This window comes from Cervus canadensis, chromosome 18 (assembly GCF_019320065.1).
Source record: "Cervus canadensis isolate Bull #8, Minnesota chromosome 18, ASM1932006v1, whole genome shotgun sequence".
In the NCBI taxonomy this organism is placed as follows: Eukaryota; Metazoa; Chordata; class Mammalia; order Artiodactyla; family Cervidae; genus Cervus; species Cervus canadensis.
The window spans coordinates 19,594,143-19,615,818 of NC_057403.1; the positions used below are offsets into that span (position 1 = coordinate 19,594,143).

A 21,676-nucleotide genomic window follows, 5' to 3' on the forward strand; every position below is an offset into this window, starting at 1 on the left:
CCTTCGAGTTCATCCATATTTCACAGAACGTCTTTCTTCTTTAAGACTCAGTAATAATATCCCATTGTTTGTATATATCACATTTTAAAAATCCATTTATCTAACATTCTCCAAGGTTAGGCCATATGTTAGGCTAAAGCCATATTTTAAATCGGGAGAAATTGGCAGGGAAGATATCCAAATTAATCTGAGGGAGGATAGGTGACTAAATTATAAATCTCAATACCTAATAATGAATGAGTTATACAATCAACATGCAGAGACACCCAAACAGAAAATACTGAGTTGAAAAGCAAGTTGATGAGTGCATTATGCAGGACACCATTTTTCTAGGTTTAAAAACCCTCCCTAAATTCTATATATTGTTTATGGTCAAACACGGCATAATAAGAGAATAATGCTAGGTTGGAAATGATATATTTCAAGGTCACCATAATAGTAAATTGTAGAGATACAGGCAATGGAAAGAGAAGACGCCTTATCTGCTTTGTAATTTTATTTCTCAGTTTTATTTAAAAATAGACATAATTGGGGAGTAATATTATTTCTTTACCACTCTATAGGAATGAGATGAAACATGATAAACATTTTTAAAAAGTCAGGATGCCACAAAGTGAATTAGGGGGTACCCTGATAAAATTTAACAGTCAAGTTGTCAAATGCAGAGATTTGATCATTCAAAACACCACGATGAAATAACAGGTTTTATGCAATTACCCCCAGTCACTCACATGTATAAGGGCAGGAGAACAAATATCAATATCCATATAAGATCTGGAAGATTTAGAACATTATTCCCATGGGAACAGTTCTTGTGGAAGGTCTGCCATCTTCTCCTGGAATAGTTTATCAAAAATTTCAGCTTGGGCCACCGTGAAGTGATTTTTCCAGTCCCCAGTCACGCCTGACAAACATAAAATAGAGACTCAGATCAGATCTAGGGGTCGGTCTCAAGACTCCACTACATGTCTTCCTGAATCTGTTGCTTTTCTTTTTAAAAGTGTATTGCTATTAAGTAGTGCACAATACATTCATACACCTTTTATTTTATTTATTTTAAAAAATTATTTATCTATTTATTTATGGCTGCACTGGGTCACTGTTGCTGACACCGGCTTTCTCTAGTTGCAGCAGTTGGGGGCTCCTCTCCAGCCTTGCTCGGACTTCTCATGGCAGTGGCTTCTCTTGTGGAACAAGAGTTACAATGCATGGGCTTAGCTGTCCCAAGGCATGTGGGATTGTACCCATGTCCGCTGCGCTAGAGGCTGATTCTTCACGCCTGGACCACCAAGGAAGCCCTGGATCTATTTCTTCTGTCTGCTTGACATGGAAATCAGAGCTAATAAAGCAGAATGACCAATGGTTTGTTGCTTTTTACTGCTTGGCAGTCATACCCATTTAGACTTCTGCCTGCTTGAAACAATTTCCCTTGTTCTCTTCTCTCCCAGTGTATAATCTGTCGGCAATAATGCAGCTCTATTTTCTGATAGAACCAGCATTTAGCCACTTTTCGCAACCTCTGCTTCTACCACCTATATCCAAATTAGCATCATTTCTCACCTGGATTATTGTATTAGAAATCTAACTGGTCTTTCTGGTTTTTAAAAAATTGTTTATTTTTATTTATTTATGTGGCTGTGCCATGTCTTAGCTGTGGCACTCGAGATCTTTGATCTTTGTTGTAGCATGTGGCATTTGACGTCTTAGTTGCAGCATGTGGGATCTAGCTGCCTGACCAGGGAAGGAGCCCCGACACCCTGCATTGGGAGACGGAGTATTGGCCACTGGACCACCAGGGACATCCATTTCATTTCTTCCTTGCATGAATCACATCCTCAATCTATTTGAACTATAGGATTCTGGGAAAATAGGCTCCTCCCCCTCTATGCTGTATATTCTGTTCATTCATCTTGAGTTCAAGGATATGGACATGATTAATTTCTCATCACAGGGAGCTTTATAATGTCTGATAACAAGACAGGCTCTCAGCTAAGTGAAAAGTCTTTCCTCTTTCCTTTTTCCAATTGAGCTGTTCTTCATACATTTGTGTTGTTGTTGTTGAGGATATGTTCAATCACCAGGAGTAACACAAACATGAACTTTCCTAATCTTGTCCTAATTTTCTGGGTCAATCACAGCTAGCGAGTTAGCAAGAATAGTGAATTAACCTGGTTACTGTTTGCAGAAGAAATACCTTCCATGTTAAATTCTGAGAGAGAGAGTTTGAATGGCCTTGGATAAGACTGATCACCATACTATACCTGAAAAACTTTCTCCAAGAGCCTGCAGCCCACCTCAGTACTATAAAAAGAGACACCCTGATAAGGGCTCACAAGAGACAATGTCAAGTGATGAGCAATTTACGTTGATAAATTCCAACAGTCCCTACTCCCAGTGGTTACTGCACTAACCAGTTATGGTTGTAAGCATAACTTCTACATTTTCTGATCCATTTTGAAGGCAGCACGTTTTCTTTTACCTTTCCTCAAAAGATGTGCATTTTCCTCTAAATGCAAACCCTTCACAAGGGAATAATTGGACATATTGTTTTCTTTCATGGCCTGGAAAGAACTGTTTTTGAGGACTGAGTTCAGTTCTTCTGGTTCTAGTTCCTTGCCCAGGAATTGGCAGATCTTCTCCACAGTGCTCCTCGTGTCCTAGAAGAAGAGAAAATCTGAGAGATTATGTGAAAGAGCAAGAACGTAGAAAAGGAGATGAGGGGGAGGGGACAACAGAGAGAGGAGGAGGAGAGGGGAGAGGAAAAGAAAATAATGTAGAGACGTGAGTAGGGATAGAGTTGGAGGAGTCCAGAGTGGGTGAACTGGGAGATTGACATTGACACATAGCCACTGTCAATACTAAGTAAAGAATAGGCAACTAACGAGAACCTACTGTGTGGCACAGAGAACTCTAGTCAACGCTCTGTGTTGACCTGAATGGGAAGGAAATCTAAAAAGGGGGATATATGTAAACACTTCGCTGATTCACTTTGCTGTACAGTGAACATTGTAAAGCAACTATGCCTGTGTGTGCTCAGGTGTGTCTGACTCTCCGAGACCCCACGGACTATAGCCTGCCAGACTCCTCTGTCCACAGGATTTTCCAGGCAAGAGCCTTGGAGTGGGTTACCATTTCCTCCTCCAGGGCATCTTCCCAACCCAGGGATCGAACTCGTGTCTCCTGGGGCTTCTGCATTGGCAGGCAAATTCTTTACCACTGAGCTAAAAATTTTAAGAAATAAAGTAAACAAACAAACAAAAATGACTTAGAGAACAGTTGGAAAAAAAAGATGGAAGGACCATGATGGATTCCCCAGTATAGTTGAATTCAGGACACCTTAACACTAAAATACTGAGTTTTCCAAAGAGACTTTAGAAGGGATTCTAGACAATTATGAGCGGGATTAGGCAGGAGAGTTTCAGGGAGAATTTGACAAAAATTTAAGGAATTGATTTCAAGCCTTGGCTATGTGCCCAAATAATGCTGTTTTTCACAACTAACATTTGAATAACACAATTTACCATGTCTTCTTATTTATTATCTCAATAATTAGTTCTTGGCCCATGATCCTGGGAGATTATAAGAAAATGGGTTTTATAACCAGAAAGGCTTTGCTTTGAATCAGAGACTTTCCTCTTAGAGCTAAAATGCTTTAATTTTTTTTCTTTATTCCATGAGCCTTCAGTATGGGCTAACAAGAAAACACACAGCGATAAAACATAAAACATCAAAAAAAGAAAAAAGAAGGAAAAAGGAAAAAAGCAACACCGAACAAACAAAAATCACCACCACCATCCCCCCAAGGGGGGGAAAAAAAGAGAGAGAGAGAGAGAAAACAAATAACTGGGGTAAATTGTTATTTACAAAAGACTCCTTGGTAAAAAGGAAATTCATGTGGACGCCATTGAGGATTGAATAGAAGTAGCTGGAAGAAGATGATGGAAAGTAATGTTTCTCGGATAGAAGCAAAAGCCAGTGTTTGTGTTATTTTCCTTTTCTCCAAGATACCATGAAAGGTTAAAGTTCTTCTCTCTATGGTTTCATCAGCTTTACTGGTTTTGAGTATCACCTGCCAGCTTTTCCTGCCAATTACTGCTCAGTTCAGTACTTGGCCTCAGAGTAATCATACTGATTGATTTTATGACTTAATTTTTCTCCCACCTGGGAGGTCAGGTGGGAGATCCCAGTCCATCTGGGATGTCAGACAGCTGAACACATCTCTGGAACCCAGCTTGCTTCTACCCATTCCCATCTTCTTTCTCAGACCCCTCTCACTACTAGGTTATCAGCAGCACCATAGGATATGCCTCTAGAAATTACAGAACCAGTGACCAGTGTGAGCACAAGCCATTGTACTCTGCCTCAGTGTATGGAAAAAGCCCTTTGGATGTTGTCCAGTTCAGTTCAGTTCAGTCGCTCCGTCAAGTCTGACTCTTTTCGACCCCATGGACAGCAGCACGCCAGGCTTCCCTGTCCATCACCAACTCCTGGAGTTTATTCAAACTCAAAGCCATCAAGTCAGTGATGCCATGCAACCATCTCATCCTCTCTCGTCCCCTTTTCCTCATGCCCTCAATCTGTCCCAGCATCAGGGTCGTTTCCAATGAGTCAGTTCTTGGATGTTGTAAAATGAGATAAAGAACACATGACGAAAGAGAGCATGGCGTTTGACCATAAAAAGGGCAATGAAGACCTGGTGGCTAAGTTCTCACTTCTCTTGACCATGCACAGGCTAAACTTCGAGAAGGTGGAAGGGAGACACAGGGGAAGGGAGGGAAGTTAGAGGGAGTGAAGATGAGAAAGAGTTTGCTGATTATAAGAGCAATAGTTACCCATTTCATCTCTTCATAACTCAGTATCAGGAAGTTCTCTTTGTCTCTCATGGACATCCAGCCCCGAGTGTGGTCGAACCATGATCCAAATGGCACTACATACAGAGAAGGTAGAAAGGGTGAGTAGATGACACACAGAATAAAAACAGGGATCCATATATATGTTCACTGTGTGGACATAAATGCTAGCACAACTCAGGGCACTTTTATGCTTGCTGTAACTAGTATCCAGCATCACGCATTAGCCCTTTAAAAAGCCTAGGACTTCCCTGATGGCGCAGCGGATTAGAATCTGCCTGCCAGTGCAGGGGACGAGGGTTTGATCCCTGGACCAGGAAGAGTCCACATGACCTGGAGCAACTGAGGCTGTGGGCCACGACCACCAAAGCCCACACACCTAGAGCCCGTGCTCCACAGCAAAGAGAAGCCACTGCAGTGAGAAGTCTCACACTGCAACTAGAGAGCAGTCCCTCTCACCACCACTGAAGCCCGAGCAAAGCAGTGAAGGCCCAGCTTAGCCAAAAATAAAAAATTTAGAAACCCAATAAAATAAAACAAGGCTAGTTCACTTGGAGCAGGTTTTGTATACAGCTTTATATGCTGTAAGGAGATCTTGTCCAGAGAGCCATGTGACCTGAGAAGTAGTGTTCTGGTTGCCCCTAATATGTTCTGCCTTTCGAATGTTTAGTTGTTGGCTGTATTCTCACTGTTTCCACACCTCTTGCTTCCTCCCTGCCCTCCACCCCTCCCTCCCCACCATCTTGCCTTCAATGTTGCTGTTGGAATCATTATTCTTTGGGAAACTGTCTTTCCTCTGGTTTAAGGTTTTCTTTTCTTTTTCCTACTACAGCTTTCTTAGAGGCTAGGTGATTTATTTGTAATAATTCTTTGCAAGGCTTTGTGGTTCTTCAAACAGATTTCATCAATGAGGAAATTCTCAGGCATGTCTTCTTGAAGATTTCCTTTCTCTGTATTTTCTCTTTCTTAGTATATGTATATATATATATATTTTATTGAAGTTTAGTTGACTTACAATGTTTCAGGTGAACAACAAGATGATTCAGTTATACATATTGGACAGCAAGGAGATCAAACCAGTCAATATTAAGGAAATCAACCCTGAATATTCATTGAAAGGACCGATGCTAAAGCTGAAGCTCCAATACTTTGGCCACTTGATGCAAAGAGCTGACTCACTGGAAAAGACCCTGATGCTGGGAAAGATTGAAGGCAAAAGGAGAAGGGGACGGCAGAGGGTGAGATAGTCAGATAGCGTCATCGACTCAATGGACATGAATCTGAGCAAACTCTGTGAGATAGTGGAGGGCAGAAGAGCCTGGCATGCTGCAGTCCATGGGATCGAAAAGAATCAGAGACGACTTAGTGACTGAACAACAACAATATGCATATATTATTTATTATTTTTCAGATTATTTTCCATTATAGGTTGTTACAAGATATTGACTACAGTTCCCTGTGTTATACGGTAAAGCTTTGTTGCTTTTTGCATGTCTAGTCTTTTGTTAATTAGAAATCTAGCATTCTATTCATACTAAGTCAAACAAGTGGGATCAAAATGTTATAAGCTTTATAGGTAGGCAAAAATTCATAAGTTTCTAAAACATATATTATACATATTTTATACACACATATATGTATATGAAAGCTTTTCTATTATGCTTGATAAAGGCTTGAGAAAGAACATCAAAAAAGAGGGGGAGATGGAGAAATTGGAAAACATAAACTAAATGAAATGGGATCACCAAATATGAAATAGAAAAAGTGAAACAAGCTAGATAAAAGATCAGCATATAGTCCAGTTGTTTTTAAACATGGTTGCTCATTAGAAACACATCTGGAGCTTTGGGAAAAAAAGGCAAAACTTGGGCATTTGTATTTTTCAAAAAATTTCAAGATAATTCTAACATGAATCTGGATTTTAAAAAGTGATGACATGTTTATAATAGCCAGGACATGGAAGCAACCTAGATGCCCATCAGCAGACGAATGGATAAGGAAGCTGTGGTACATATACACCATGGAATATTACTCAGCCATTAAAAAGAATTCGTTTGAATCAGTTCTAATGAGATGGATGAAACTGGAGCCCATTATACAGAGTGAAGTAATCCAGAAAGATAAAGAATATTACAGCATACTGACACATATATATGGAATTTAGAGAGATTGTAATGATAACCCTATATGCAACACAGAAAAAGAGACACAGGTGTACAGAACAGAGTTTTGGACCCTGTGGGAGAAGGTGAGGGTGGGATGTTTCGAGAGAACAGCATGTATATTATCTATAGTGAAACAGATCACCAGCCCAGGTGGGATGCATGAGACAAGTGCTCAGGCCTGGTGCACTGGGAAGACCCAGAGGAATCGCGTGGAGAGTGAGGTGGGAGGGGGGATCAGGATGGGGAACACATGTAACTCCATGGCTGATTCATGTCAATGTATGACAAAACCCACTACAATATTGTAAAGTAATTAGCCTCCAACTAATAAAAAAAAAAGTGATGACAGGTTTTTCTATTAAATGGTAGTTTTGATGATATAGAATTCTATTATTTCCTGCTAATCAATCATGATGCAATGGTGTTAAGTGAGTGATAGTTACATAATCACAATAGTAAAAGATATTTATTAGTTTTTCACAATCAATAGCCAGACAAAGAGTAAAAGACAATTAAAATTGCAATCCAAAATGGAAATGTGATTAACTCAACAATATAAAATAATTATGTACAAGTTGGGTGGTTAAGTAGAGTCATGTGGTAAGTGGAAGCGTATGTGTGCATGTTTTCATCTGATCAGACAGTCTATGTCTTTTGGTTGGTGGATTTAATCCATTTACATGTAAGTTAATTATTGATATGTATGATCCTATTACCATTTTCTTGATTGTTTTGGGTGTATTTTGTTTAGGTCATTCCCTACTCTTGTGTTTCCTGCCTAGAAAAATTCCTTCAGCATTTGTGGTAAAGTTGGTTTGGTGGTGCTGAATTCTCTTAACTTTTGCTTGTCTGAAAAGCTTTTGATTTCTCCATCAAATCTGAATGAGAGTCTTCTTGGGTAGAGTGATCTTGGTGGTCAGTTCTTCCCTTTCATCACTGTATGTTTTCTCTTTTTTTGTTGTTGTTGCTTTTGTTTTTTTTTCTTTTTATTTTATTTTTTTCTTTTCATCACTAAAAATATTGTGTCATTCCCTTCTGGCTTGTAGAGTTTCTGTTGAGAGATCAGCTGATAAACCTTATGAGTTCCCTTGTATGTCATTTGTCATTTTCCCTTGTTGCTTTTAATATTTGATCCTTGTCCTTAATTTTTGTCAGTTTGATTACTATGTGTCTCGGTGAGTTCCTCTTTGGGTTTATCCTGCTGGAATTCTGTGAGCTTCCTGGACTTGGTTGACTATTTATGAAGTTTTCAGTTACTATCTCTTCAAATATTTTCTTGGGTCCTTTATCTCTCTCTTTTTCTTCTGGGACCCCTATAATGCAAATGTTGGTGCATTTAACATTGTCCCAGAGGCTTCCTAGGCTGTCTTCATTTTCTTTTTTTATTCTTTTTCTATATTCTGTTCTGTGGCAGTGATTTCCACCGTTCTGTCCTCCAGGTCACTTATTCATTCTTCTGCCTCAGTTATTCTGCTACTGATTCCTTCCAGAGTATTGTTCATCTCTGTTTGTGTCTTGCTCTGGTGGACAGAGCCTCTCTCAGTAAAGCTTTAATCCAGTCATCAGCTAATGGGTGGAGTTGTGCTCCTGTTAGTCCCGTTAGTTTGGCAACCCACTCCAGTTTTCTTGCCTGGAGAATTCTATGGCCAGAGGAGCCTGGCAGGCTACAGTCCATGGGGTTGCAGAGTTGGACACTACTGAGCAACTAACACTACCATGTCTGAGCCTTTCTTTTTTTTAAAAAAATATTTATTTATTTGTCTGGGCTGGGTCTGAGATCTTTGATCTTCATCCCAGGAGTTGCAATTACTCAACCCACGTGCCACAACTACTGAAGTTCAAGCAGCCTAGAGCCCCAGCTCCACAACAAGAGAAGCCACTGCAATGAGAAGCCTGTGCACTGCAATGAAGAGTAGCCCTTAACTCTCAGCAACTAGAGAAAAGCCCGTGCAGCAGTGAAGACCCAATGTGGCTAAAAATAAATAAATAAAGGAATAAGGAAGATGCATCTGAAAAATGATGAAAAGTCAGGATTGTATTGTCCAGAAAGCCAATGAAAGCTGACTTTCAGAAAGTCATAGATTAGGAGAGTAGAGGAAAGAATATGAGTGCTTGGTGCTAGTATTAGACAGATCCTGGAGACTCAGAAAATAGCTAGAATAGTTTCTGATGGGGCAAACAAAGAGGCTGGTTGAGGTTCTGCTGCTCTATAAGACAGTATGTGGATTTAGAAAATCTGGGTTCCAGTGGTGATGGTGATACTCATGGGTTGGTAAGATGTAGAGACATCAGGTTGGGTTTAAAAGTGAAAAAAAGAAGTCTGATGAAGGACCCTAGCTTTCATATTTTACATTCACTCACTATTTCCTTGGATGAACCATTCAAAATATTCTTCCAGTGATTCTGGTTTCTCAACAAATTTTGCACTCCTCCAGAAAAAATAACCAGACACAAAAACATCTCTCGGATTTCTGATGAGGTAGATCATCTTAAAGAGAAAAATAGGATGATGAAAAATCAAGTCATTTTCTAACCTTACTTTTTTTCCCCCAACCTTTATGACTTTCATAAAAATGGAGAAAAAGCTGAAGACCTGGTGGTTCAGTGGTTAAGAGTCTGTGCTTACACTGCAGGGGGTGTGGGTTTGATCCCTGGTCAGGAAATAGGATCCCACCTGGTGTGTGGTACAGCCACACAAACAAACCACCCAAGCTATCAGCTGGATGTAGAAACACATAGTGGTTAGAAAAACCAGTCACGAAGGCTGAGTAATCACCCCGAATTTAGGCATTGATTTAAGTGTGCCGCTTCTCATATGAGCAACTCTCTGGTGCATCTACATAAGTGGCAGGAAGTATTTATTTAATTAAGACTGGCTAATTATTATTATTATTTTTTATAGCAACAAAGGAGGATTATTCAGGGTATAATACAGTTATAAATTCTAGTTTGGATTTAAATGTGGTTTTCTAAGATTTTGGCATGATCGTTTCCCTTGGTCTCTGGCTTACACCTGGCTAGAATAACCTGCAGAATGGTCTACATATTTGTATTCCAGTATAGCTGTGTCACCATCAAATAAAGACTCCCAGGTCCCACCCCATATCTACTGAATACAATTGCATTTCAATCAGATTTCCAAGTGATTCCTAGGCAAATTAAAGTTTAACAAGCGTTGCTCAAGTCTATCTTTATTTTATATTTTTGTTTTTTGGCTGCATCCCATGGCATGCAAAACTTCCCCGACCAGGAATTGAACTTGTGTCCCCTGCATTGGGGCTTCCCTGGTGTCTCATTGTTAATAATCCATCTGCAATGCAGGAGACACAAGAGATGCAGCTTCAATCCCTGGGTTGGGAAGATGCCTTATAGGGCATGGCCACCCACTCCAGTATTCTTGCCTGGAAAATCTCAGAAACAGAGGACCCTGGTGGGCTACAGTCCATCGGGCTGCAAAGAGTTGGACATGACTTAAATGACAGAGCACCACCACTGGGCCACCAGAGAAGTCCTGATGAAGACTGTCTTCACTACGGTACACTGACCTTGGCCTTGGATTTGACGAAAGACTTGGGGAAGAGTTGGATGGGGAGGTGAGAACTGATGAGACGTGGGCCTTCCTTCTCCTTTAGTAATTCATACCCATACTTATTCTCTACCCAGGGGGAGCGGTCCCAAATGGGCTCAGATTGGATCCACTTGGGATCCCCCTTGGAGTAAATCAGGCAGACAGTTTCAATCAACCAGTTTGTTCCTAGATAAAGAAAGGAAAAATATGATCAATCATTTTAATCTGACTTTAAAAAATCCTTATAATGTATACAGGTCATAAAGGTACCATCTTAACCCTCTTTAAATGTACGGTTCAATTGTTGTTTAGTTGCTCAGTCCTGTCCAACTCTTTTTGCAACCCTATGGAATGTAGTCCTCCAGGCTCCTCTGTCCATGGGATTTCCCAAGTAAGAATACCAGAGTGGCAGCTATTAAAATGAATGCATTTCCTCCAGGAGTTTTATAGTTTCTGGTCTTACATTTAGATCTTTAATCCATTTTGAGTTTATTTTTGTGTATGGTGTTAGAAAGTGTTCTAGTTTCATTCTTTTACAAAACTCTTAGAGGAGAACATAGGCAAAACACTCTCCGGCATAAATCACAGCAGGATCCTCTATGACCCACCTCCAAGAATATTGGAAATAAAAGCAAAAATAAACAAATGGGACCTAATGAAACTTAAAATCTTTTGCACAACAAAGGAAACTATAAGCAAGGTGAAAAGACAGCCCTCAGATTGGGAGAAAATAATAGCAAACGAAGCAACAGACAAAGGATTAATCTCAAAAATATACAAGCAACTCCTGCAGCTCAATTCCAGAAAAATAAATGACCCAATCAAAAAATGGGCCAAAGAACTAAACAGACATTTCTCCAAAGAAGCATACAGATGGCTAACAAACACATGAAAAGATGCTCAACATCACTCATTATCAGAGAAATGCAAATCAAACCACAATGAGGTACCATTACACGCCAGTCAGGATGGCTGCTATCCAAAAGTCTACAAGCAATAAACGCTGGAGAGGGTGTGGAGAAAAGGGAATCCTCTTACACTGCTGGTGGGAATGCAAACTAGTACAGCCACTATGAGAACAGTGTGGAGATTCCTTAAAAAACTGGAAATAGAACTGCCATATGACCCACATCCCACTTCTGGGCAATACACACGAGGAAACCAGATCTGAAAGAAACACGTGCACCCCAATGTTCATTGCAGCACTGTTTATAATAGCCAGGACATGGAAGCAACCTAGATGCCCATCAGCAGACGAATGGATAAGGAAGCTGTGGTACATATACACCATGGAATATTACTCAGCCATTAAAAAGAATTCATTTGAATCAGTTCTAATGAGATGGATGAAACTGGAGCCCATTATACAGAGTGAAGTAAGCCAGAAAGATAAAGACCAATACAGTATACTAACACATATATATGGAATTTAGAAAGATGGTAACCATAACCCTATATGCAAAACAGAGAAAGAGACACAGAGGTACAGAACAGACTTTTGGACTCTGTGGGAGAAGGCAAGGGTGGGATGTTTCGAGAGAACAGCATCGAAACATGTATGTTATCTATGGTGAAACAGATCACCAGCCCAGGTTGGATGCATGAGACAAGTGCTCAGGCCTGGTGCACTGGGAAGACCCAGAGGAATCGGGTGGAGAGGGAGGTGGGAGGGGGATCAGGCTGGGGAATACATGTAAATCCATGGCTGATTCATGGCAGTGTATGGCAAAAACCACTACAATATTGTAAAGTAATTAGCCTCCAACTAATAAAAATAAATTGAAAAAAATACTGTAAAGCAATTATCCTTCAATTAAAAATAAATACATTTTAATAATAAAAAAATAAAATGAATGCATTTGAATCAGTTCTAATGAGGTGGATGAAGCTGGAGCCTATTATACAGAGTAAAATAAGTCGGAAAGAAAAAAACCAATACAGTATACTAACGCATATATGTAGAATTTAGAAAAATGGTAACGATGACCCTATATAACCAGACAGCAAAAGAGACACAGATGTAAAGAACAGACTTTTGGACTCTGTGGGAGAAGTCGAGGGTGGGATGATTTGAGAGAATACCACTGAAACATGTATATTATCATATGTGAAATAGATCGCCAGTCCAGGTTCAATACCTGAGACAGGGTGCTCAGGGCTGGTGCACTGGGATGACCCTGAGGGATGGGATGGGGAGGGAGGTGAGAGGGGGAATCAGGATGGGGAACACATGTACACCCATGGCTGATTCATGTCAATGTATGGCAAAAACCACTACAATATTGTAAAATAATTAGCTCCCAATTAAAATAAATAAATTAATTTTTAAAAAAAGAAGAAGAAAAAAAGAATATCAGAATGGGTTGCCATTTCCTTCTTTAGGGGACCTTATCGACCCAGGAATTGTACCCACATCTCCTGCACTGGCAGGCGGACTCTTTCTCACCGAGCCACCAGGCAGCCCTGTATAGCTCTGTAGGGTTAAGAATATTCTCATGGTTGTGCAAATGATCTCCAGAACTTTTCCATCTTGCACAGCTGAATCTCATGCCCATTAAGTAACAACTTCTCATTTTCTTCTCCTTCCAGTCCCTGGCAACCATTCTACTTTCTCTTTCTGATACTTCATACCATGCAGAGCTTGGTGACTCAGATGATAAAAGAATCTGCTTGCAATGCAGGAGACCCGGATTCGATCCCTGAGTCAGGAAGATCCCCTGGAGACGGGGATGGCTACACACTACAGTATCCTTGCCTGGAGAATCCCATGGACAGAGGAGCCTGAAGGGCTAGGGTCTACTGGATCACGAGTGTCAGCCTCAACTGAATGACCAACACTTTCACTTCACTCCATACATACTATGTCTTCGTAGTTTATCCGTGTTGTCGCAAGTGTCAGAACTCCAATCCTTTTCAAGGCTGAATAGTATTCTAAATATGTGGATAGTAAATTTTGTTTATCCATTCATCTGTCAATGGACCTTTGGGTTGCTTCTATGCTTCAGCTACTTGCTTAAATCCTTTGAACATGTTCCCATTGCTCTTGGCCTTTGAGCAGATTCCCATTGTCCTTGGTTTACCATTACCACAGCACTTCTGATGACTTCAGCCTTGCTTCTTGCCCAATCATAGTCCCTCTATGACCCCACCCCTCATAGATATATGATCCACATCTTTTTAGTTCAGTGGATTTATCAAGTTCTTTTCTAATTCCTGACCACTATCTATGCTGATACCTTTACTGGAAAATCCCTCCTTTTAAAAAAGTTATAGTTATTTATGCATTTGTTTTTGGCTGTCTTGCTGCACTTGGGCTTTCTCTAGTTGTGGTGAGTGGGGGGCTACTCGCTAGTTGTGATGCTCGGGCTTCTCATTGCAGTGACTTCTCTTGTTGCAGAGCACGGGCTCTAGAGCCTGCAGGCTACAGTAGTTGTGGCACACGGGCATAATTGCTCCAGAGCATGGAGGATCTTCCTGGACCAGGGATTGAACCCATGTCCCCTGCATTGGCAGGCAAATTGTTAACCACTGGACCATCAGGGAAGTCCTGAAAAATATCTCTTTTCACAAAATAATTTCACATTCACTCTTTTTTTAGAAAAAGAAAAACATTTTCTGCTGCTAATTTTTTCCTTTTTCTAAAATAAAAAAGATTTGTTTATTTTATTATTTACGGCTGTGCTTGTGTCTTCATTGTTGCACTGGGGATTTCTCTAGTTGCAGTGAGCAGGGGCTGCTGAGAAGCCGTCTAATTGTGGTGGCTTCATTTGTTGCAGAGCACAGGCTCTAGGCACACGGGCTTCAGCAGTTGCGGCTTGTGGGTGCTAGAGCACCGGCTCAATGATTGCGGTGTACAGGCTTAGTTGCTCCACAGGATGTGGAATCTTCACTGACTAGGGATCAAACCAGTGTCCCTTCCATTGGCAGGAGGATTCATAACCTCTAGACCACCAGGGAAGCCCCACGTTCACTCTTTTTGATCTCAATTTAGATGTCATTTCTTCTACCTTGCTTTTTGGCTGTGGTAGTTATGTTTTATTCCCCACCCCAGCCCTCCCACCTCGTTTTATTGGCTTATTACTATCAAATTAAGGACCTATATATTTAACACCCTCAGTTCAAAAACAGTAGGGGCAACATGGCAAGACTAAACTCTTCCTTGCTCCATTATTTTATACAAGTAACTGGATAAGACTTGTTTCTGATAGCGGGGAGCTTATTGTCTCTTTCATACAAAGCAGATACCCCAAGGGCATCCCCTGGGGCTCAGTGGTAAAGAATCCGCCTGCCAGTGCAGGAGACATGGGTTTGATCCCTGACCCGGGAAGATCCCACAGGCAGTGGGGCAACTAAGGCCGTGTGCAGCAACTACTGCGCCATGAGGCGTAACTACTGAAGCCCTGACCCCGGCTCCACAACAAGAGAAGCTACCTCTAGAAAAGCTCTCCCACTGCAACTAGAGAAAGCAATGAAGCAATGAAGACGTAAGAGCAGCAATGAAGATCTAGCATAGTCCAAAATAAATCAAGAATAACAATAAAAGCAAGAGGCAAAATTCTACTTAAAAAGACGAATGTGTATATTTAAGGTGCACATGTTCATTTGTTACATGTCACATGGTGAAGACTACCACTGTCAAGCTAATTAAAATATACATCATCTCACAGAATTATGTGCCCCCCCCCCCCACTTCTTCTAGGGCTTCCCTGGTGGCTCAGTGGTAAAGAATCCACCTGCCAATGCAGGAGAAAGAAGAGATTAGGATTCAATCCCTGGGTCAGGAAGATCCCCTGGAGGAGGGGATGGCAACCCTCTCCAGTATTCTTACCTGGAAAATCCCACGGACAGAGGAGCCTGGTGGGCTACAGTTCAGGGGATTCACAAGGAGTTGGACAGGACTGATCGACTAAATAATAGCAGCCCATTTCTGCAGTGGTTTCTGCAGAAATAACTCTCCATCTTCTTCCACTCCTCTCTACAAACAGCTGAATCTGCCTTAGGCTTCATTCCCATGGTTTCCTCTGATGCCTTTGATTACCCCCTCTGAGCACTCAGCTGACTGTGTAACTGCCTGGCTCGATCCTTTTCTCTGAACATCAGTGGGATCAGTGCACATTTCTATTCCCCTAATGCATTGTCAGCATACAGAAAGCATTCCATCTGTCTACTGAATGAATGAGGGCCACAGCCACAGTCTGTCAGTACCTGATCCTGCTTCCTTACCTGATTTGGGGAAAGTCAGCAGTAAGACATCTTCATCTTTAATAATAAATCTCTCCTGCACCTCTCTCAGGAGTTCGGTTGAGTAATTCAGCCTTGGGAAGAGTATCCCTTCAAACCATATAAACTTTCCTGTCATGACGATGAGCTCTTTGTACCTCTCGTGAGCCCTTTAGCTGTAGTCACTGTTGGACTGGGAGATGTGTTTTATAGTCAGCCTTGAATAGTCATTAATCTCTCCCAGGTCTTTGATGAGTGTGCCTGCCCGTAAAAAGAGAGAGTCACAGATTGATAATATTGGGCAACCGTGAAGTCATTCAGAGAACATTCTGGGGTGACCTGAGTTTGACTTCACGGGAGGGAACCAGTTTAGTAACAAGATGGAGGGTGTAGACATGTGGTGGGTTAAAAATGTATATCTTTAAGTTTATTTATTTATTGGCTGCGCCAGGTCTTCATTGCTGTGTGTGGGCTTTTTCTAGCTGCAGCAAGCAGGGGTTACTCTCTTTTGCCAAGCTGGGGCTCTAGGCAGCTGGGCTGAATATGTGGCAGAGGGGCTTGGTTGCCCCATGGCATGTGGAAACTTCCCGGACCAGGTATCGAACCTGTGTCCCTTGCAATGGCAGGCAGAATCCTAACCAGTGGACCACCAGGGAAATCCTAAAAATATATATTAAATAAGCTTTGTTATTTTTTCAACACTTTTAGATGTATAGGAAAATTGTAAATAGAGTGTAAAAAATTCTTATAGTCCATACTTCTTTCAGACTTCCTTAGTTTTTAACCTAATATAGTTTCTCTGGTCCAAGATGCTACCCCAGACACTACATTGCATTGGGTCTTTATGTCTCCTTAGGTCTGTCTTAGCTGTGACAGTTTCTCAAACTTTCCTTGTCTTTGATAACTTTGACAGTTTTGAGGATTATTGATCAGGTATCTTGGAGAAGGTCCCTCTCTTGGGGTGTGCCCGATGTTTTTCTCATAATTAGACTGGGTTTCTGGGTTTTAGAGAGGAAGATCATGGACGTAAAATACTAGTACAGTCACAACATTTCAAAGGTATTTATTATCAGTCTGACATCTCAGTTCTAGCTGACTCTTTGCGACCCCAAGAAATTCTCTAGGCCAGAATACTGGAGTGGGTAGACTTTCCCATCTCCAGGGGATTTTCCCAACCTAGGGATCGAACCCAGGTCTCCCACATTGCAGGCATATTTTTTACCAGCTGAGCCACAAGGGGCTTTCCCTCATATATCAGTTGGTGCAATGTAGGAGGCCCCGGTTTGATTCCTGAGTTGGGAATATCGCTGGAGAAAGGAATGGCTACAGACTCCAGTATTCTTGCCTGAAGAATCCCATGCACAGGAGAGCCTGGCAGGCTACAGTTTCTGGGATCATGAAGAGTCAGACATAACTGGAACGACTAACACTTTCACTTCCCTTCATACATACTATGTCTTCATAGTTTATCTGTGTTATAGCGTGTGTCAGAACTCCATTCCTTTCTAATTCTGAATAATATTCTACAATATGTGGACAGTAAATTTTGTTTATCCATTCATCTGTCAGTGGACCTCTGGGTTGCTTCTAAGCTTCGGCTATTTGCTTAAATCCTTTGAACACGTTCCCATTGCTCTTGGCCTTTGAACAAATTCCCATTGCCCTTGGCTTATCATTACCACAGCACTTCCGATAACTTCAGCCTTGCTTCTTGCCCAATCACAGTCCCTCTATGACCCCATCCCTCATAGATATATGATCCACATCCTTTCAGTTCAGTGGATTTGTCAAGTTCTTTTCCAATTCCTGACCACTATCTATGCTGATACCTTTACTGGAAAATCCCTCCTTTTAAAAAAGTTATAGTTATTTATGCATTTGTTTTTGGCTGTCTTGCTGCACTTGGGCTTTCTCTAGTTGTGGTGAGTGGGGGGCTACTCGCTAGTTGTGATGCTCGGGCTTCTCATTGCAGTGACTTCTCTTGTTGCAGAGCACGGGCTCTAGAGCCTGCAGGCTACAGTAGTTGTGGCACACGGGCATAATTGCTCCAGAGGATGGAGGATCTTCCTGGACCAGGGATTGAACCCATGTCCCCTGCATTGGCAGGCAGATTGTTAACCACTGGACCGTCAGGGAAGTCCTGGAAAACATCTCTTTTCACAAAATAATTTCACAGTCATTCTTATTTTTTTTTTTAAAAAAAGCGTATTATTTTCTTGCTGCTAATTCTTTCCTTTTTCTAAAATAAAAGATTTGTTTATTTTATTATTTACGGCTGTGCTGTGTCTTCATTGTTGCACTGGGGATTTCTCTAGTTGCAGTGAGCAGGGGCTGCTGAGAAGCCGTCTAATTGTGGTGGCTTCTTTTCTTGTGGAGCACAGGCTCTAGGCACACGGGCTTCAGCAGCTGTGGCTCATGGGCTCAGAAGTTGCAGCTTGTGGGTGCTAGAGCACTGTTTCAATAGTTGTGGTGTACAGACTTCGTTGATCCACAGGATGTGGACACAGGGACTGAACCCATGTCCCTTCCATTGGCAGGCGGATTCTTAACCTCTAGACCACCAGGGAAGCCCCATGTTCACTCTTTTTTTAATCTCAATTTAGATGTAATTTCCTCTACCTTGTTTTTTGGCTGTGGTAGTTATGTTTTACTCCCCACACCAGCCCTCCCACCTCGTTTTATTGACTTATTACTAACATGTTAAGGACGTATACGTTTAACTCCCTCAGTTCAAAAACAGTGGGGGCAACATGACAAGACCAAACTCTCCATTGCTCCATTATGTTATACAAGTAACTGGATAAGACTTGTTTCTGCTAGCAGGGAGCTTATTGTCTCTTTCTTTTTTTTTTTTTTTCTTTTTTTTGTCTCTTTCATATAAAGCAGAAATAGGGCATCCCTGGGGGCTCAGTGGTAACGAATCCGTCTGCCAAAGTAGGAGACATGGGTTTGATCCCTGACCTGGGAAGATCCTACAGACAGTGGTGCAACTCAGCCCGTGTGCCGCAACTACTGAAGCCCTGACCCCGGCTCCACAACAAGAGAAGTTACCTCTAGAGAAGCCCTCACACTGCAACTAGAGAAGGCCCACGCAGCAATGAAGACCTAACACAGACCAAAATAAATCAAGAATAATAATAAAAGCAAGAAGCAAAATTCTATTTAAAAAGACGAATGTGTATATTTAAGGTGCACATGTTCATTTGTTACATGTCACATTGTGAAGACTACCACCGTCAAGCTAATTAACATATACATCATCTCACAGAATTACATCCTTCCCCTACTTCTTCTAGGGCTTCCCTGGTGGCTCAATGGTAAAGAATCCACCTGCCAATGCAGGAGACAGAAGAGATTAGGATTCAATCCCTGGCTCGGAAAGATCCCCTGGAGAAGGTGATGGCAACCCTCTCCAGTATTCCTACCTGGAAAATCCCATGGACAGAGGAGCCTGGTGGGCTACAGTTCAGGGCTTTCACAAGGAGTCGGACAGGACTGAGGGACTAAACAATAGCAGCCCATTTCCTCTACTGACTTCACTCTCCATCCTCTTCCACTCCTCTCTACAAACAGCTGAATCTGCCTTATGCTTCACTCCCATGGTTTCCTCTGATGCCTTTGATTACCCCCTCTGAGCACTCAGCTGACTGTGTAACTGCCTGGCTCGATCCTTTTCTCTGAACATCAGTGGGATCAGTGCACATTTCTATTCCCCTAATGCGTTGTCGGCATACAAAAAGCATTCCATCTGTCTGCTAATTATATGAAGGCCATAGCCCCATCCTGTCAGTACCTGATCCTGCTTCCTTACCTGATTTGGGGAAAGTCAGCAGTAAGACATCTTCATCTTTAATAATAAAACTCTCCTGCACCTCTCTCAGGACTTCAGGTGAGTAATCCAGGCTTGGGAAGGGTATCCCTTCAAACCATATAAACTTTCCTGTCATAATGATGAGCTCTTTGTACCTCTCGTGAGCCTTTTAGCAGTAGTCACTGTTGAACTGGGAGATGTGTTTTATAGTCAACTTCGAACAATCATTAATCTCTCCCAGGTCTTTGATGAGTGTGCCTACCCATAAAAAGAGAGGGTCACAAGATTGATAATATTGGGCAACCGTGAAGTCATTCAGAGAACATTCTGGGGTGACCTGAGTTTGACTTCACGGGAGGGAACCAGGAGTTTAGTAACAAGATGGAGGGTGTAGACATGTGGTGGGTTAAAAATGTATATCTTTAAGTTTATTTATTTATTGGCTGCGCCAGGTCTTCATTGCTGTGTGTGGGCTTTTTCTAGCTGCAGCAAGCAGGGGTTACTCTCTTTTGCCAAGCTGGGGCTCTAGGCAGCTGGGCTGAGTATGTGGCACAGGGGCTTGGTTGCCCCATGGCATGTGGAAACTTCCCAGATTAGGTATCAAATCCATGTCCCTTGCAATGGCAGGCAGAATCCTAACCAGAGGACCACCAGGAAAATCCTAAAATATATTTTAAATAAGCTTTGTTGTACTTTCAACACTTTTAGACGTATAGGAAAATTGTATAGATAGTGTAAATAATTCTCATAGTCCATACTTCTTTCAGACTTCCTTAGTTTTTAACTAGTATCATTTCTTTTGTCCAAGATGCTACCCCAGACACTACATTACATTGGGTCTTCATGTCTCCTTAGGTCTGTCTTAGCTGTGACAATTTCTCAGACTCTCCTTGTCTTTGATGACTTTGACAGTTTTGAGGATTACTGGTCAGGTATTTAGGAGAAGTCCCTCTCTTGGGGTGTGCCCGATGTTTTTCTCATAATTAGACTGGGTTTCTGGGTTTTGGAGAGGAAGATCATGGACGTAAAATACTAGTACAGTCACAGCATTTCAAGGGTATTTACTATCAACCTGACATCTCATTGCTGTTGTTGACTTTGATTGCCTGGAAGAAGTAATGCTTGTTAGATTTTCCCATGGTGAATTTACTCTCCCCATCTGTTTTTTTTTTTTCTAAATTTTTTGTCCATGCCTCACGGCATGTGAGATCTTGGTTCTCTGATCAGAGATTGAACCCATACCCCTTACTTTGGAAGCTCAGAGTCTTAACCACTGGACTGCCAGGGAAGTCCTTACCTTCTTTCCTTTTTATATGGGCATATTTAAAACATGAAGTCTAGATGTGAAGGTATTAATGAGAACATGTTGTGTAAACTCTTATTGAGGATCTTTTCTAAAACTATTGTCTGGCCCCATTTAAATTATCAAAATATTATTAAAAAAAAAAAAGAAATGCTGAGGATATGTTCCAGATAGAGGAGAATGTAAACTAAAACCTGGATTGACTTCCAGACCACAGAAAATGTTATTTTTTTATTATTGGGACAGTTGAGCACATTTGAATGCACACTGTGGATTAGATAATAACATTGCATCAACACAAACTTCCCTGATTCCTATCATTTTTGTGGGATTATAAGGGAAATGTTTTTGATCTTAGAAAATATGAAGTTTTTTTAAAAATTGTACTTATTTATTTTTAACTCTGCTGGGTCTAAGTTGCTGCCCAGGCTTTTTCTCGAGTTGTGGCGAACGGGGCTACTCTCTAGTTGAGGTGAGGAGGTATCTGATTGCTGTGGTTTCTCTTGTGGAGCACGGGCTCTAGGGCACATGGGCTTCAGTAGCTGTGGCTCCCGGGCTCTGGAGCACAGGCTCAATAGTTGTGGTGCATGGGCTTAGTTGCTCTGTGACGCCTGGGATCCTCACAGACCAGGGAGGAACCCGTGTCTTCTGCATGGATGGGTGGATTCTTAACCACTGAGCCACCAGAGAAGTCTCATCCCTTGAAGTTTTGAGGGATAAAAGGAAAGGATTTCTGTAACTTACTCTCACATGGCTGAA

General features: G+C 41.5%; 1 protein-coding gene across 2 annotated transcripts; it reads right to left on the minus strand.

The window, feature by feature from the left end:
• Positions 1-481: 481 nt before the first annotated feature.
• LOC122421647 (sulfotransferase 2A1-like) lies at positions 482-19,853 on the minus strand. Of its 2 annotated transcripts, XM_043437824.1 has the most exons (7): positions 19,615-19,752; positions 15,807-16,064; positions 10,561-10,769; positions 9,377-9,503; positions 4,833-4,927; positions 2,480-2,657; positions 482-904 (listed from the first exon to the last, which is right to left on the minus strand). In XM_043437824.1, the coding sequence occupies exons 2-7, from the start codon at positions 15,940-15,942 to the stop codon at positions 792-794; spliced, it is 858 nt and encodes a 285-aa protein (XP_043293759.1). In that variant the 5' UTR covers positions 15,943-16,064; positions 19,615-19,752; the 3' UTR covers positions 482-791. The 2 variants fall into 2 exon arrangements, with proteins under 2 accessions (XP_043293759.1, XP_043293760.1); XM_043437825.1 differs by lacking the exon at positions 15,807-16,064 and having other exon boundaries at positions 19,615-19,853.
• Positions 19,854-21,676: the final 1,823 nt, after the last annotated feature.